Source organism: Leptonychotes weddellii, chromosome 7, assembly GCF_054177405.1.
Source record: "Leptonychotes weddellii isolate Sample4059 chromosome 7, ASM5417740v2, whole genome shotgun sequence".
NCBI lineage: Eukaryota > Metazoa > Chordata > Mammalia > Carnivora > Phocidae > Leptonychotes > Leptonychotes weddellii.
Window position 1 is genome coordinate 68,499,555 of NC_138375.1, and position 15,529 is coordinate 68,515,083.

At 38.8% G+C, this 15,529-nt stretch overlaps 2 protein-coding genes across 19 annotated transcripts in view; one reads left to right on the forward strand and one right to left on the reverse strand.

Moving 5' to 3' along the window:
- GIN1 (gypsy retrotransposon integrase 1) overlaps positions 1–15,529 on the forward strand; it is an 83,692-nt gene that overhangs the window by 44,828 nt on the left and 23,335 nt on the right. Inside the window, exon 11 of the mRNA XM_081826506.1 lies at positions 7,892–8,066. The gene's annotated coding sequence lies outside the window, so the exon portion shown is untranslated. The remainder of the gene's footprint in view (positions 1–7,891; positions 8,067–15,529) is intronic.
- The window catches only part of PAM (peptidylglycine alpha-amidating monooxygenase), a 276,720-nt gene continuing 265,543 nt past the window's right edge, over positions 4,353–15,529 (reverse strand). For 3 of the 18 annotated variants that reach the window (XM_006728294.3, XM_031040293.2, XM_031040356.2), the window contains 4 exons: positions 14,305–14,358; positions 8,949–9,152; positions 6,000–6,053; positions 4,353–5,184 (listed from right to left, as the gene is read on the reverse strand). In XM_006728294.3, coding sequence (XP_006728357.1) covers positions 5,003–5,184; positions 6,000–6,053; positions 8,949–9,152; positions 14,305–14,358 — 494 coding nt within the window. In that variant the 3' untranslated portion in view covers positions 4,353–5,002. Of the gene's footprint in view, positions 5,185–5,999; positions 6,057–8,948; positions 9,153–14,304; positions 14,359–15,529 lie in introns of all 18 variants that reach the window. The other 15 variants (XM_006728293.3, XM_031040284.2, XM_031040346.2 and 12 more) reach the window with 5 other exon arrangements.

A 15,529-nucleotide genomic window follows, 5' to 3' on the forward strand; every position in this document is an offset into this window, starting at 1 on the left:
AAGACGCTTAACTGACTGACACACCCAGGTGCCCTGGACATCGTTTTACTTAAGTGATCAAATGGTCAAATGTAGTGATCATAACCAATAATGGGACAAACTGACATTGAATGCCTCCTAATATGAGGCAGTGGGAGGTAGGCATCATCACAGTTATAAATCAATCATGGGGAAAAAGATGAAGTTACAGTGGGAGCCCTGGTGCAAAATGATTGGCCTGGACTATCATAAGGCAGTTGCCTTATCTCTTTTCTTGATTGAAAGCTACCTGTTTCCATCAACCTTAGATGAGTAGAAATCATAGTATAAAATACAGCTTGTAGGTCTCAAATCTTTGCTCTTGGTTTTTTTGTATATTTTTGATTGTCATTGTTATTGTGACAGGTCCAAATTGAGCATTTCTTCTGGTATTCAGTATTGTTTCTGGGAATTTGAGATTATCTTCATTTATACACTGGTACAGACTTAATCACTCAATATCCCTTTTTAATGTAATAATTTGAATACCACACAAATAGCCATTTCAGTAAACCTCTTTATCTAAGAAACATAACGTTAGTGCCTATCTTCTGTTTTTTCTTACCAGAATCTACCCTTATTCAACTGGCAATAATATCTGAAGTTTTCTTGGGGAAGCAAATTCTCTATAAATCATCAGTGTTGTTACTATGGGATGTGACTCTGCCCTGGTTCTATGTATCACACTTTCCCTGCCTAGGGTGATTGGTTCTAAAGTTGCACAGGAATCAAATCAGGCCAGTTAGTCAATGTATTGGAACTTTTCAGAAAGGGAAGGTATCTCCCTCAGAGTTAATGCTGGTAGGATTTAAACTCAGAGCTGCTGGTTGCCACCTTTATTACTACATGGGTGGAGAAATAAAGTGCATGCATGAAAGTGAATCCTATAGAAAAGAAAGACAAACTAAGGGATGAAGGGAGGCAAATTCCTGATAGCATCTTCTGAGTCTCTGGATCTAGCCATGCCTGAGCTTTTCAGTTAGGTGAACTAATAAATAATAATACTCTATCTTGATAAATTATTAATTTTTGATTATTTTCATTATCATTATTAATTTTTAATAAGTAAGAATTGTTCTTAAAACTGAGTTGAGTCATGATTTATGACTAAAGAAGTCTCATACAATGGTATATAATCAGATCTAGTACTTGGAATTTCAGAACTTTCTCCTCTTAACCCAGGGTTCTTTCCAAACTCAATATTGGCTAAGACTGGGCTGCACTGTTGAATAAAACTACCTCCTTATCTGGAAGTTAGTTCTAAGAACCAGTGCATTTGTGCTGTTCCATCCATTTGCATGCTTACTTCAGTTCCTGGACAATATATATTTTTAAAGACATGGAGAATGATATTAGTATAATAGAGGAAATAAATAGAGCATTCTCAAGGGACTGGTTTATTCAGGTTATGTATGTATGTGTGTAGGACGAAATGCATTTTTGCTCAGACATGAAAAGGGTTCTCTTTTTTATTGTCAAACTTGTTTTTATAAACTCATCTATTTCATATTCTTTCTTCATATGTCTAAACATGAGCACTCTATTATCAAATCTTCATTGGTAAATCCCTTCCCTATGATGGTACAGTGTGTACTCAGTTTTGGAGCACAGAAAATACTTTTTTCTTGTTTTGTACCTTTAGTTTAGATACATGATCGACATCTTTGTGCTTTGGTGTTTCAAAAACCATTAAGGCTATAAGGAGGAGTCACATTTATCATCATCAGTGTATTCTCTAGAATGAATATGCTCCCTTAATTAAATCATGATGCAGGAAAAACACACCAAATATATCTGGTGGATTCTTGCCTTTAGGTGAGATTTTAAAAGAGAAGATAAGACTAGCGTGGTGGCCTGTGGAGGGCATCACTTGTATTTTGACTTTGGGATAATCAGTGTTAAGGGAACTGAAGGGAGAAGTTGCTGGTAGGTAAGTTCTGGCTGGGAAGATAATTTGCACCTGTGGTTTTTGTGATGTGGCTTTGAGGAAGTGGCGTCAATGATTTCCAGGCCTCTCACTCTACAGAGACCATATTATTTGAGAAAATGACTTTGTGTGCCTAATAATTGTTTTAAGGCTTAGCTGCTCTCTGTAGGACTGTATTTCCTGGAAATGGTCTGTAGAACACCTGGGTCCAAATCACCAGGGGTGCTTCTTAAAAATGCAGAGATCTGGGCCCCACCCAATGTACTGAATCAGAAACTATGGGAATGGGACCAAGAGTCAGTCCTCTTAAAATAAGTACCCACGGTTGATACTTACATTTACTGAAGTCTGAGAAGTATGCTATAGGCAACACCAATTTTGACTTACATCAACTTTGAGCTACTAGGTAGATGACAGTCTGGGGAATAAGCCCTAAAACCAAATCTATGGCTTCCCTTGTCATCCAGCTACTTAAATATTCAATTTATGTAACATTTGAGTGAAAGTTTATAAAGATGCATGGGAATTTTGAAAAAGAATATGCTGATTGAATAAACTAAGAAGAAAGCTTAGAACAAAAGATTTTATGCATATGATAATTCAGGGCCAATTCAGCAAATGACAGAGCTATTCTTTTACCTCCCCCAAATAATACTTTCTGGATAATTTAATGTAAAAAAAAAAAAAATCAAAGCCCAGCTGTTTCTCTTTGCCTTTTTAATAAGTCAATTATGCCTATTTTAATGATCCAATTTAGAACATTGAACAATTAAGGTAGTCAGATCTTGGTACTAATGGTCAAATCAAAATACGCCAGACCCCATCTTCTCTCTCCGAACATTTGTAAACCATAATTTATGTGAAAATATAGCTATCTGCTTGTAGTAATTGGCAGAGTAGAACAGCTGTTCTCAAAGATAGTGGTTTTTCAACGCTGAATGCACATTAGAATTACTTAGAGAAATTAAAAAGCATGACCTCTACCAATATCCTCCTCTAAGTCAACCACATCAGGATCTCTGGAAGGAGTGCCCATTTTTTTCTTAAATTCCCCAGGTGATTCTACTGTGAAGCCAGGGATGGGATCTACTTCTTTAAGTGCGTCCCAGGCGGTGCAATCTCTAAGTGTCTCAGTAAATGAAGTTCAGCTAAGAACAATAATCAGCGGAGAGATTGCTTGGATTCCTTTCTCACCTCCTTATAATTTATTATTTTTATTATTATTATTTTTGCATCCATTGAGTCATCTAAACTGTTTAGGAACAAGACTAGAAGTAGATAACATTTAAAAAAGTAGCTTATGGAGCTGAGGGTCAAATATTGCATCACAAAAGTGCAAATCAACTAATTTCCTCAGTGTAAGCAAACTTGAACAGTATCAAAGTCAACCTATAAAACATGTACCTTGGGGTACCGGACTAATTCTCATGCTGAAATGAAAATATGTAAGATACAGTGGACAGGCACATATACACCAGAAGAGCTGTCATTCTACATTTACGTACTTACCGCTGATGTATGGAAAGGGCCATAAAGGAGTGGTCAAGGGCAGAACATGTATTCCTCATTTGAGAAGGAAGATCATAGGAATCAAAAAAAGGTGAAGTTTCTATTTGGGGAGGATGCCCAAATTAAGCTTTAACAAGAAGGCGAATATATGGGAAATGATGCATTTTTTCAATCAGATCATCTTTGGTATCAATGATGACGGGGAAAAAAAATCTAGGTTAAGTTAGGTTTTTAAAAATAACATAACTGGAAGACATTCTAATTAATATACTTTTTTGCAAAGCACTCTGTAGTGTTTTCATGATTTGTCAATTAAATCTCTACTATGCCACTACTAAGATGCCTCAATTGCAAGTAGGCACTTTGAAGAAACGGTTCTAGAGTCTGATTATTATGCAAAGGAAGGTTATCAGGTCCTTACTAAATGATGTTGATGGATCATGATGAAAAAAGATATGTTATAAAAGTAATTTGTAGTCACTGTAAGATGACTATTCCCATGAATACCTGGGAATCTGAGTGAAATTATTCTTTAAAAAGAAAACTAATAGTAACCTACACTGATGGACTGTTTTGCATATGTAATTTGAGACACAGCTTTCCTCTTAGCTAGATCACCTTTTATTAAATTATTTACCTCCTGATTGATAAACAGGCAAAACCCCTCTTTGAATTTTAAAAGAGAGCCTGGTTTTACACGTGTATGTAAAGTCTGATTGCTGGCTTTTAATTTATATCAGCTACATAACAAAATATCATCTTCATTTTAATACAATACAACACATTTCTTTCTGTTGAAGACATTGTTTTCACTGTATCTGTGGTTTGTGTAATTATTACAAAAGTTGTATACAAAACCCTGCAAATATGCAAAAATTGCAAAATACACTCTGACAGCTAATGCTCTGAAAACACTTTATTACACAAATTACATTCAGATTCTGAAAATAGTGTTCTAACAGTGTAACCATCTAAAAATAAGACATCCCCAAAACACACCAACTGAAGAAGAAAATTAAAAAACAAATTTAAATAGAGACTTCTTTCTTTCCCTCGTTGCAATATAATGTTAGTGATTTTAAAAAAATAGGATATTTAGCAGCTTTGTCCTCATGTAGCACAAAGTTTCTCTTTACTGCCACAGGCTGAGAATGCTGAACAGGAAAGGCACCAAAGACAGACATCGGCAATGGAGGTGCTATTGGGAAAATACTGTGTTCAAGCAGAGGAGGGGGTTATTTACATCTACAGAAAAGTCTCGATAATGTAAATGAGCAAACCTTCCATCATTAAATTCGTAATGTGAGAAGAAGAGGACCGTTTTTCTAGTCTCTGTTCACATAAAGACAATGGCACTGTTATGAACGTTTAGGAAACTCCTCAACTAGAAACAGAAGCCAACTAAATCAAAACAAAGGAAATAAAACGTGTACAGTCCCACATAGACCAGTACAGTTTACAATTAAATACGCAAAACTCTAAGCGTGCTAAAGGGAGAGGAATCTGGTATTCTTGGAAAATCTCATCAACCTAAATCAAAGGCCGTTTTCAGGAGGAAGAAAGTGAGGGTGCAGGCAGAGGTGCTGAATACTCCTCTTCCGATTCACTTCCATCATCCTCATCTTTCTCTTGGTCACTTCCCTCGGTGCTGAGGCGGTCAAACCCTTTCCGGCTGTAGCCCTTCCGGCTTGCAAAGAAATTTCCGAGGTTTAAGCCTCCACTGCCCTTGCCTGAAGAAAGCACACAATGACATGGAACTGAGGTAAAGTTTGCACAAATGATTCTCCGTCTCCTTGTAAATTCTTAAATGATAAACAGATTAGAAGTTGTAATGCCAAAGGGTAGATATTAGCAAAAAAACAACAACAAAAAACGTGACAGAGTCAGAAAGATATTACTCCACACATTTATTAAAATAAATAAAAAAGGGGTGCCTGGGTGGCTCAGTCAGTTAAGCGTCTGCCTTCGGCTCAGGTCATGGTCCCGGGGGCCTGGGATCGAGCCCCGCATCGGGCTCTCTGCTCGGCAGGGAGTCAGATTCTCCCTCTTCCTTTGTGCTCTCTCAAATAATAAATAAATAAGAAAAAAAGCTCCCCAGGATTATATATGTGTTTCTATAGGATTACTTCAGATTCATTTTTCAGCTCCTGCTTTTTTCAGGCTCTCTGGAACTGGCGTCCCTCAAGGAGCTCTTCATTTCAATGACTGTATGAAAAGGTCATCTACACTATGACAAGCACTGACAGGCCAACAGGAGTGACGGAAAATTTACTGAAGACGAATGAAGCCAGATAAAAGGCAGGGGAAGAAAATCAGATGATACAGAAAGGCAAAGTAGAAAAAACTGAAACTGGGAAATCTGCTGCCAGGCCCACACACTTTGGTTTTAGCTGATGGTTTGCATTCTGCACTTAATGTTGCTGTGCTGCACACGAGGAGTTTAATTTTCTGAGAAAAAATAAGAAATATCCCCTTGCTCTTTAAAGGACATGAGCTTGTTGACTTTGAGCCAAATGTGAAGGATTCTGAAAGGTCACAGGCATACCTCTAAGTCTTCCAAGCACTCTTCCTGAACTTGCCTCAAGTTTATGTTCAGAATCTGCTAGAAAAAGATGGCACATTTCAAAATGAGTCCCAATCACCCTCCTCAACCATGGGTTCAACTTTCAAAACAAAATCAGGAATTCATAAGTGATTAAAAACAAGGCCTGGCTCTTGTCTGTATGCAATTCTAAGGGCAAAAAAGGCAATATATTCTTGTGATGTATCTAAGGGCCAGAGCTGGGTTTGACTCCTGCCTGTGTCTCTTACAGGCTGTGCAACGTCAGTAAGTTGCTTCTCTGAGTCTCGGTTTTCTCCTCAGAGAAAAGAGGTATCAATGACAATCCCTACCCATCTGCAAGGTTTACGTGGGCTACTGCATGTGATGTGCTTAGAACAGTGCCTGCTGCATACACAGTACATGCTCAATAAATCTTAGTTAAATTAAATCACCAAGAATTTGTAATAATTTGGAAGCTCTGGTTATTATAACTTAGGAGTTTTTGTCTTAGGCTTTAGTCTTTCTGTCAAGAACAGAACATGTCCTGCTTGAGAAAGCTTTGGATCCATGTAGATCGTTTCTCTTTTGTATAAGACTTAACTGAAGGCAAGGACCTGAAACACAGGATATTTTCAGTCATAAAGGTGAAACGGCACTGCCCATCTCCATGAAGGATGGACATTCTTTCTTTATGGAGAGGCAGGGTTCTCAGTGGACTTTCTTTTTCCCTTCACTCTCTCGCTCTGCACTTTTTGTCCTGGCTTCCCTGAAGGGCTACCCCCTTCAGGCTGGGTCATGGAAGTGAGGCTCAGCGTTCTCCTATGAAGTCTCTAGCCAGGAGCAGAGGCAGCATCATGAAAAAGGCTAGCAAACAGTCGACGGAGGAAACGTAGAAGAGTGGGTGTGGAGAGAAACAGGCAAGAAGGGAGGAATCTGCTAAGACTATTACAAGGCCAACAAATCAGACCGTAAGTTCGATAAGCATGCAGGACAGTCCTTAGTTGGCTTTGTATCCCCCGTGCCTCGCCCAGTGTCTGATGTGGAGCCGACATGCAATAAGTACGTGCTGAGTAAATATGGGAGGTCTTTGACGAGAGTTACTAAAAATTCTCATGGATTGGACAAGAACTATCCAGAACAAACGCTGAAAAAGGGTGAGAGGCTGACCTACTTTTAGAATTAAATGTATTCGGTGGAACCATATAAAACTGCAATTTTTCTAAATAAAACATGATTGAATAATAATTTCATACGGTGTGACCTAGGTCTCTGCCTTCCCAACACCCTCCTGCGAACTCAGTATGCAGTGAGAGTGCCATGTCCCACAGGCTTAACAGCAAACAGGGGAGACCCAGCCTTCCTGACTCCCCAGCTACTCCTTCCAGTGTGGCTGGGTTGCCAACATCCCTGCTGCCTGCCCCCAGGCCCCGTGTGTTCCTGATCCTCTGTGTATTTATCACTGTACTTACCACCCTCTATTGTCACCTTTATATGTCATCTCGTTTATTATGTGTCATCTCTTCTGTGAGCTCCATTTATTTATTCAGTCATTTTTCCAACAACTATTTCTCAAACCCCTAGAGCCAGGAACTGTTACTGGTGCTGAGGATACATCAGTAAACGAGCAAACGTAAGATTCTTGCTTTCGGAACCTTCCATCTAACTCCATGAAGACAATGGCTGTGTTTGTCTTTGCCCCCTGCTCACCAGAGTTCCATACCCATAACAGGGGCTCAAAAGTTCTTTTTTGAAGAGTTAACTGTATTTTTTTTTTTTTTTTTTGCAGAGCTTTATCGATTGCAGATGTAAAGCAAACCAGTCCTAGAAAAATTCCCTTTCACCACTTATTAAATGGAATCCTCTGTTTTTTGTTTCTGTGTCCTTTTCTGTGTCAGGGCTTTGCCATGGGCACTGAATCCCTGCCATGGTCGCCTTGGCCTGAAATAGAATCAGATGCTATTTCTTGATCAAATGCTGCCTCCCACCCTGGCCCATGGATTCCTTCCTGGACGTAGCTGTAGACTCTTGCCTTAGGACCTGGTGACCCAGCCAAGGGACTGCTCCTGAGAGGTGAGAATCTTGGGTTGGATTATTTCTTTGTTTATCTGAATGTCTTGAAATGTCCTGGATGTCTTGTCAGCTCCTGGGTCCTATACAGTGATGATGATTTGATAAAATACTGACTCCAGTACTGGACCCTGCCTTGTTTGGTAAAGGAAGACTGATGGCCTAAGCTGTGAACTACCAAATAATCTATTATAGAAATAGTTGGTTTCCTGGGAAAGTTGAGGTTTAAGACAAGTATCCTCTATGACTTCTTAGGACTTTTATTACTTTATTACCAATGATTGTTCCTCAAAGTCATTGGTGGTATTGACTGAGCACTTACAATGTGACAGAAACTGTGATAAATGCTTTATGTTTATTATTTCATTTAATCCTCACACAACCTTGTGAGTGTTTTATCCCCACTTTATAGATGAGGCAACTGTGGCTTGGGGAGATTAAGTAACTTGCCCAACGTCATGTAGCTAGGAGCTAAAGCCAGGACTAGGAGAGGAAAATATAAGTCCCAAATAACTGACCGAGATATTTTGAGGAATGGGCCTGTTTCTAACATCAAGAATCTCCTCCTCCCTGACCCTAATTTATACTGACTACCACTTATCTACACAGTTTCATATGGAGACATTAACTGGGCTTACGCCAATTGCTGAAAGGCAGTATTAAAGGTTATATTTTAATCTAACTATCCAAATTTCTGAGGCTTCAGATATTTTTCTACTGTGATACTAACTATAGACAATATATGGAACATACATAATAACACCAAAAAAGGCAGAGAGCACTTAAAAAAAACACTGAAAAAAATCACGACAAAACTTTGAGGATAATCAGGCCAAACACTCTTTCAAAGGTAAGTTCCATGTTCAAGGGGCTCGTTTTACTTGCCTCCAAAGGCCTTTGATTTTTTCCACCGAATATATAAGGCAATGGCCAGCAGGACAACCATCGGAATAACCAGAAGGGTTGTAATGAGAACAATGGGCACTCCCAAGCCCGGCTCTTTGATCAGTTTCTGTTTCTCTTGCATCTTCTGCAACTCTGTGGAGGCGGGTTTGTTCTTCATTTTGGTTTCAACAACTGCCTCGGAGTCTTCAGGGAAAGAAGAGTTCACAATATTCAACTGACTCAAAGATTCCAAAACCCTCCCGCCCACCACTATCCAGGCAAATCAATAACTGCTCATAAAGAACTTGTTGATGTCAGTGCATGTGGGGTTCACATTTCAATATCTGAATCTACCAAGCTACAATTACTATTGTGATTAGTACTTTCCATCCAGTGGTTTTGTACCTTTAAATTGGTTTTCTTTGATTCTGTCCTTTATTCCCTCTTGAGCTATAATTCCATAAAAAAACATATCCTCCTTTTGCATTTTTTTCAAAGTTAAAATTAACAGGCAGCATGGCGCAGGGCAAAAAATTGGTGTGCATACTGGAGTCAAATGAATCTGGGCTGAAATCCCAGTTCTCCTACAGAACTAGCTATGTAACTTTGGGCAAGTTACTTAAGTGGTCTGGGCCTTAGTAACCTCATCTGTAGAACTGTCATGATAAAAAAGACACCTCCTTCATAAAACTGTTTATCTTAGAGAAGGTGCTTAGTAAGTATGCTTCCTTGAATCTTTGGTTTTTGAATCTTACTAATGGTCAATGAGTTATTGGTACATCACATGCATAGTTGCACACATTAATTCTAGGATTACAAACTGGAAAAAGAACCTTTTCAGGTTCTTTTATACAGTTCCCAGCAAGCCATGAGGGTACACAGGTGCACTGTATATCATATTGTTGTTGATGAAAATAGCTTATAGAACAATTCTCTGATATTGACCGGTACTGGGCAGGTATTAGGCCTAATGTGCTTTTTGGGAACTGATACAATGAAACCATATAAGCTGCTTCAGGGATTTCAGTAACTACTGACTTGAAAATGAGGTTGAGCCTTGAGACTTTCTTGCCCTGTGGAAGCACATATGTGTACTCGTACAAAAACCCTAGTGTGCAAAGGCTAGAAGTTTCAACCACATATTTGCCAAGAGACTCACAAGGTTTCTGGAAGGTCAGTTTTTTGGTGTGCCCTTCTGCTCTATGATACAGAGTGTATCACATGGCCTCAGGGAAATTTTGACCAAGTGGCAGGAAAATCTTTGGTTAACGTTTAATGTGTATAGACACAGCTTAGCAGCTTGCTGGACATTTCTCCAAGGAAGCATTTCTCAAATTACTTAAGACACTATAAACACAATTTGTGATACACACAAATGGCAGGTCCCAGTTTTTTGCTTCCATGTTCTGAGCCAGCTTCCCTCACGGTCTCAATTCTATCTCCTGAGCACTTCGCACAGTTTCAGGCAATGTCCTCATTTGATCGTTACACCAAGCCTAGGAGTAAGCACTATCACCATTTTACAGATGGCCTCACAGTCCTCATGTCCTTCCCTGTAATGGGCATTGTTAAGGGGAGGCCATGATTTCTCTTCTTTGTCCACTGGAATGGCTCTTGAAACTTCAGCAGGAGAGCAGGAAAGGGATTGGCTTGTAGATTTAGATGGTTCACATTTAACCTGTCTAGCTCTGTTTCCAAGAGGAATGTAAGTATGATTCTCACTCTCCCTGCCTACTAACTGTTGTGTCTTTTTCTTCATTACAGTGGGAGAGATACGCAAATTGTTCTGTTTTATTTAAGCTCCTTCTGTATTTAAGTAGGAAAATAGTAATAAATAGAGGGTAGGATTAAAAAATAGACCAAAGACGGGCGCCTGGGTGGCTCAGTTGTTAAGCGTCTGCCTTCGGCTCAGGTCATGATCCCAGGGTCCTGGGATCGAGCCCCGCATCGGGCTCCCTCCTGGGCGGGAAGCCTGCTTCTCCCTCTCCCACTCCCCCTGCTTGTGTTCCTGCTCTCGCTATGTCTCTGTCAAAAAAATAAATAAATAAAATCTTTAAAAAAAAAAAAAATAGACCAAAGATGTAGATTGGTAGTCAAGAACTTGTTGCCTTGAAAGAGGGATTTGTTTCTATATGAAGGTGACTATAACCAGAGTAATCACGTAGCATTTTCTGTCATTAGGGGTTTACCTATACCAAAGACAACAGCTGTACCAGCTCCTATCTAGTTTCCTCTGTAAGGCACAGCAAGGACTGGGCTCCAGGAAAAGGAAACAAGAACTAGAAAGTAGGTGACAGACTGAAGGAATCGTTTAGCATTGACAGAGAGTGTGCTGAGAATGAGGTAATGAACTTGCTAAGGTACACACTCTGCACTTTAGAAATTCTTGATTTCCACACCCCTCCTGGTTCTTTGAGTGTCATCTACTAAAAATACTTGAACAGTCTCACTTTTGGAACCCACTGAAGTATGCTTAGATTTTTAAACGATTCTCTACATTTTAAAGAAAGAGGGTAAAAAATTTAAATTTCCCAATCTAAAAAACAAACAAAAAAGCAATATTGGTGTTCTTTCTCAGGAACCTTTATAAGTGGAGTAAAAAGTCTGAAAAAGAGTTATGATTTAAGATTCCAGGAATTTCTTTCAAAGCATTAATAATTCAAAATTCTGCCAATTTTACTCTTTATCCTAAATTCTTTAATTAAAAATTAAACTCTTTAATTTGGAACACCCCTGATGAAGGAACAGTGAAGAAGCTCTACCACTGGCCAGAACCTGGGGCTTCTGGAAGGTAGGGGTGCCTCATACGATGTTTTCTATCATAGAAGATGCCAGTTGTATTCCATTGAAAACAAAAATGTCTTCAAACAAGTTCTTCTGGTATCCTTATAGATACTTGGAAATAAATATAATATTGAAAAGACAATGTATAGAAGTTTTTTTCCTTCTTTAAAGCACTGAGTTTAGAAAGGGAAGCTAGGTGCATTCTTGTGTGAGCTCCCACATACAAGCATGTGCGTGTTTCTTTTCCCTGGAGAGAAGGGAAGTCCAGAGACCAGCTGGAATTGGAATAACTCAGACAGTAAAGGAGAGACATCCTTAATACAGGAATCCAGCAATTAATACCCAGTTCATTACAGACAGAACTGAAGACTGAAGCTTTTAGATGGCATACTATGAAGTAGCAGGGAAAGTGCACATAGCACCAATGAGATTACTCTGTCCTCCCTCCCAATTTTTTTTCTTTAATGCACTGTGCTTCCCCTATAATCTGTTGTTCTCTATGAGGCCTAAGATACTAACTGCACTAGAGAGTTTCTTTTTATTTTATTGAGACTGATTCACCATCATCATCTTTTATTTTGGGGAGGGAGGAGTGAAGGCTATGATTTTGGTGGGACATTGGCATATCTGTTTTGTCCCTAGCAACTTTATTTGAAAACCCCTTTCCTAAGCTTCTGATCATCACAAATTCTCTTATCCCTGCAACTCCCTGTGAACACGCTGGCTCCGAAACACTGTTATTATTCGACAGTTATGTGACCATTCACAGTGGGGGCAAGTGTCATCAGAGGTTACTCCAAGTTGGAAATTTATAAGTCTGCTAAATCTGGGATGTTTCTCCCTCTCTTTTGTAAGAAGTGGTTTAAATTAACCTTCCAGATTTTGATAAAAGACAAACTTTTGGGGATTCAGCATGATTTGTATTCCTTTCTATAATAAGAAAATAATCTTAAAAAAAGAAAGATTTAATGAGAGTCATATGGGTTCAAAGAGGACTAGAACAAACCTCATTTGTGTTTGGGTATTCCTAGTTATTAAAATGGGACTGTCATGACGAGATATTTCAATAACATTTACTATTTGAACTTCTGTGTTCTGCCACAAGGCTGGGAGGTTCTCTGACCGAATGCAGTCAGTGATGTGCACTGAGGAAAGAGGAAATGGCCTGGGGAGAGCCTTGTTCATCCTTCATTGGCCAGGCAAGAAGAGATGAGTGTGGTTGAGCTGTTCTCAACAAGTCAAGCAGTATAATCTAGGATTTTTTTTTTTTTTTTTGGTGGGATTTATTTAAACAGAAATGGTTTGGCAATTATCACATGGTTGGTGTAAGGAGTTAACTTAGTAATTTTTGTACAGCTCATTGTTTGTGCTCTGTAAGTGAGAGCTATTACTACTACTAATATCTTTATTCTAGAGCAAACAACTCACCAATAATTCTATATGTAACAATCATAGAAAAATAAAGGACCAGGAACTCTTTGATATGGGTGTGGTATGAATGCCACTTAGTAGAGTCACCTGGGTTGAATCTCTACAAATGCCAAACAATTGCTATTTATTTATTTTATAATATTATCTTACCCCTTCAACCTTGAGCCGGCTATATTCTCTTATCTGCCTACATAAAACCCCTAAACTCCCTCTTGGTTCTTGCTTCTTTGCATCTCTCTCCACCTGCTTTCACGAGAAAGGAAAACAAGTAAGCCTAGGGTTACGTCTGAATATCTAGGTGAATCATTTGTAAAGCAACCAATAATAATGGAATCACTTTGCTACTTAAACATGAGGAGCACCTTTAGTGAGTTCTTAACTTCACATGACCATGTCAAAACCCTGCAGATAGGAGAACATGTACAAATATAAACTGATCCTAGGAAAGGGAGAAAATAATTCGACTGGGATTCCTACTAAAACCAGTAGTTGCTTACCAGTAGCTAAATTCCATTTCCCATTCCTGATAGTATTTACTAAAGCTATACTTATTTGTATATATGTATATGTATGCACACACACACACGTACACACACACTCCTTGTAGGTTATAAGTCTCTTGAAGTCAGGCACAGTTTGATTTCCCTTAAGCCCATTATAGTGCCTTATATTTGGATGGCCCTCAGTAAATGTTGGGAGGCAAATGGTGCTAAGAATGGCGCTTAGGGAGCAGCTCATCTTTTCAGGCCCCCATCACAGTAACTCACTCATTTAGACTAGAGCCCACTAAGGAAGGCCTTTTCCAGCATATACTGGATGGTATTTTCCCACTTGCCTGAGGTTAATGTACTTCTAAAAGTGACTGACTGACTTTTTTTTTCCCTGAGTGTCTCTGGCCCACTTGTTACAGAATCACTTTCTATCACCTGAAATCAGTGAATCTGAGCTCATTACTACCACTCCATTTATCAGAGGAAACAGTGGCAACATGTAGGTTTAAAAGCTCAGTACATAGGAGAAGTTATGGATAATTTACCAGATTATATTATATTTTTAGTCTGATCATTTTTCAAGTGCAATCAAGAGCCATAAAAGAATTCAGCATAAATAGCTTGGGTTTTCAGAGTCATAAGAGACCAACCTTTGGTTTCCTGGACCTCAATGCCAGCCTTTTTAACTGATCGATGTTCCATTTCTGTAACAACACAGCAAAGGAAAAAGAAAATCAGAAACTCCAAAAAACCTTGAAAACTTAATTTTGACATTAATTTTACTCAGTGGAAAATATTTCTTCAATTTATCAAATGCACTATCATATTACGGAAGAGTTTAAGACAAACCACTAATTAGGTGCCAGACCCATGAGTCCTGGATACAATTTCCTAGCAAAAGCTGAAATATTTCTAAACTCCTCATATTTAAAATGAGATTTTCCTTGTGGAGTTCATAATGTATTATTTCTGAAACATCAAGTGGTTCTGTTTTCATGTGGACATCTAGACTGATGACTAATTCTGCCACGTTTTATCACCAGTCTTCTAACTCACCTAAATAGGTTTGACTAGTTAAATCCTAGAATGCAAATACACGAGACATTTGTGTAGCTTCTGATGGCAGTCTTACTGTTCCAAAAGGAGATTTATTATTCAGGTGCAATATGGACTACACACAGGGTTCTTCTCTTTCAAAGCTGAATGCTACACTGCAGCGCTTCTCAACTTGGGAAGCCTTTCCAAAATACACATATTATCACCCCACTCCTTTCTATAGATCTTAGAGTGGGGTCTGGCCATGTGTGTCATGAGAGCCCTCCCCAGGGGACTTGGATATGCATCTCTGTTGAGTACAGGCTACTAGGGTGGTATCAAGAGCCTTAGACCAGAATCTGAATGAGTTTAAGTATCATGTTGCTACCTATAAAATGAAGGTGCAGTCTAGATTTCTGAGGTCTTTTCTAGACTGAAAGGTATTCATTCTTTTTTTTTTTTTTTTTATTCTTAAAAGCCTGGGTTTAGTCCTGGAATTGGGAATTATCTATCTCTCTCTTTGCTTTCCTGTCTGCCTATACCCTCTGGTTCCTCTTTGAGGAGGCAGGTGGTGGGAGACTACACTTGCGAGGGGAATGGAAAGCTATTGATGGAGTGGAATAGGCCATGCACACCTCTGTGCACTTAACCTTAACTGGGTCCTTATTACAAAATGGCAAAAGCTACTCAAAGGACAATTCTGAAGATCAAATTACTTAGGCTCCAAGATCTGTATGGTATCTGATTAAAGTTTTTGGACTCCTGATTTTACTTTTGTTATAAGTTACATTTTTTCCTTGCTGTAATTTTTGCTTTTCCTTATTATAATTAGCATTTATC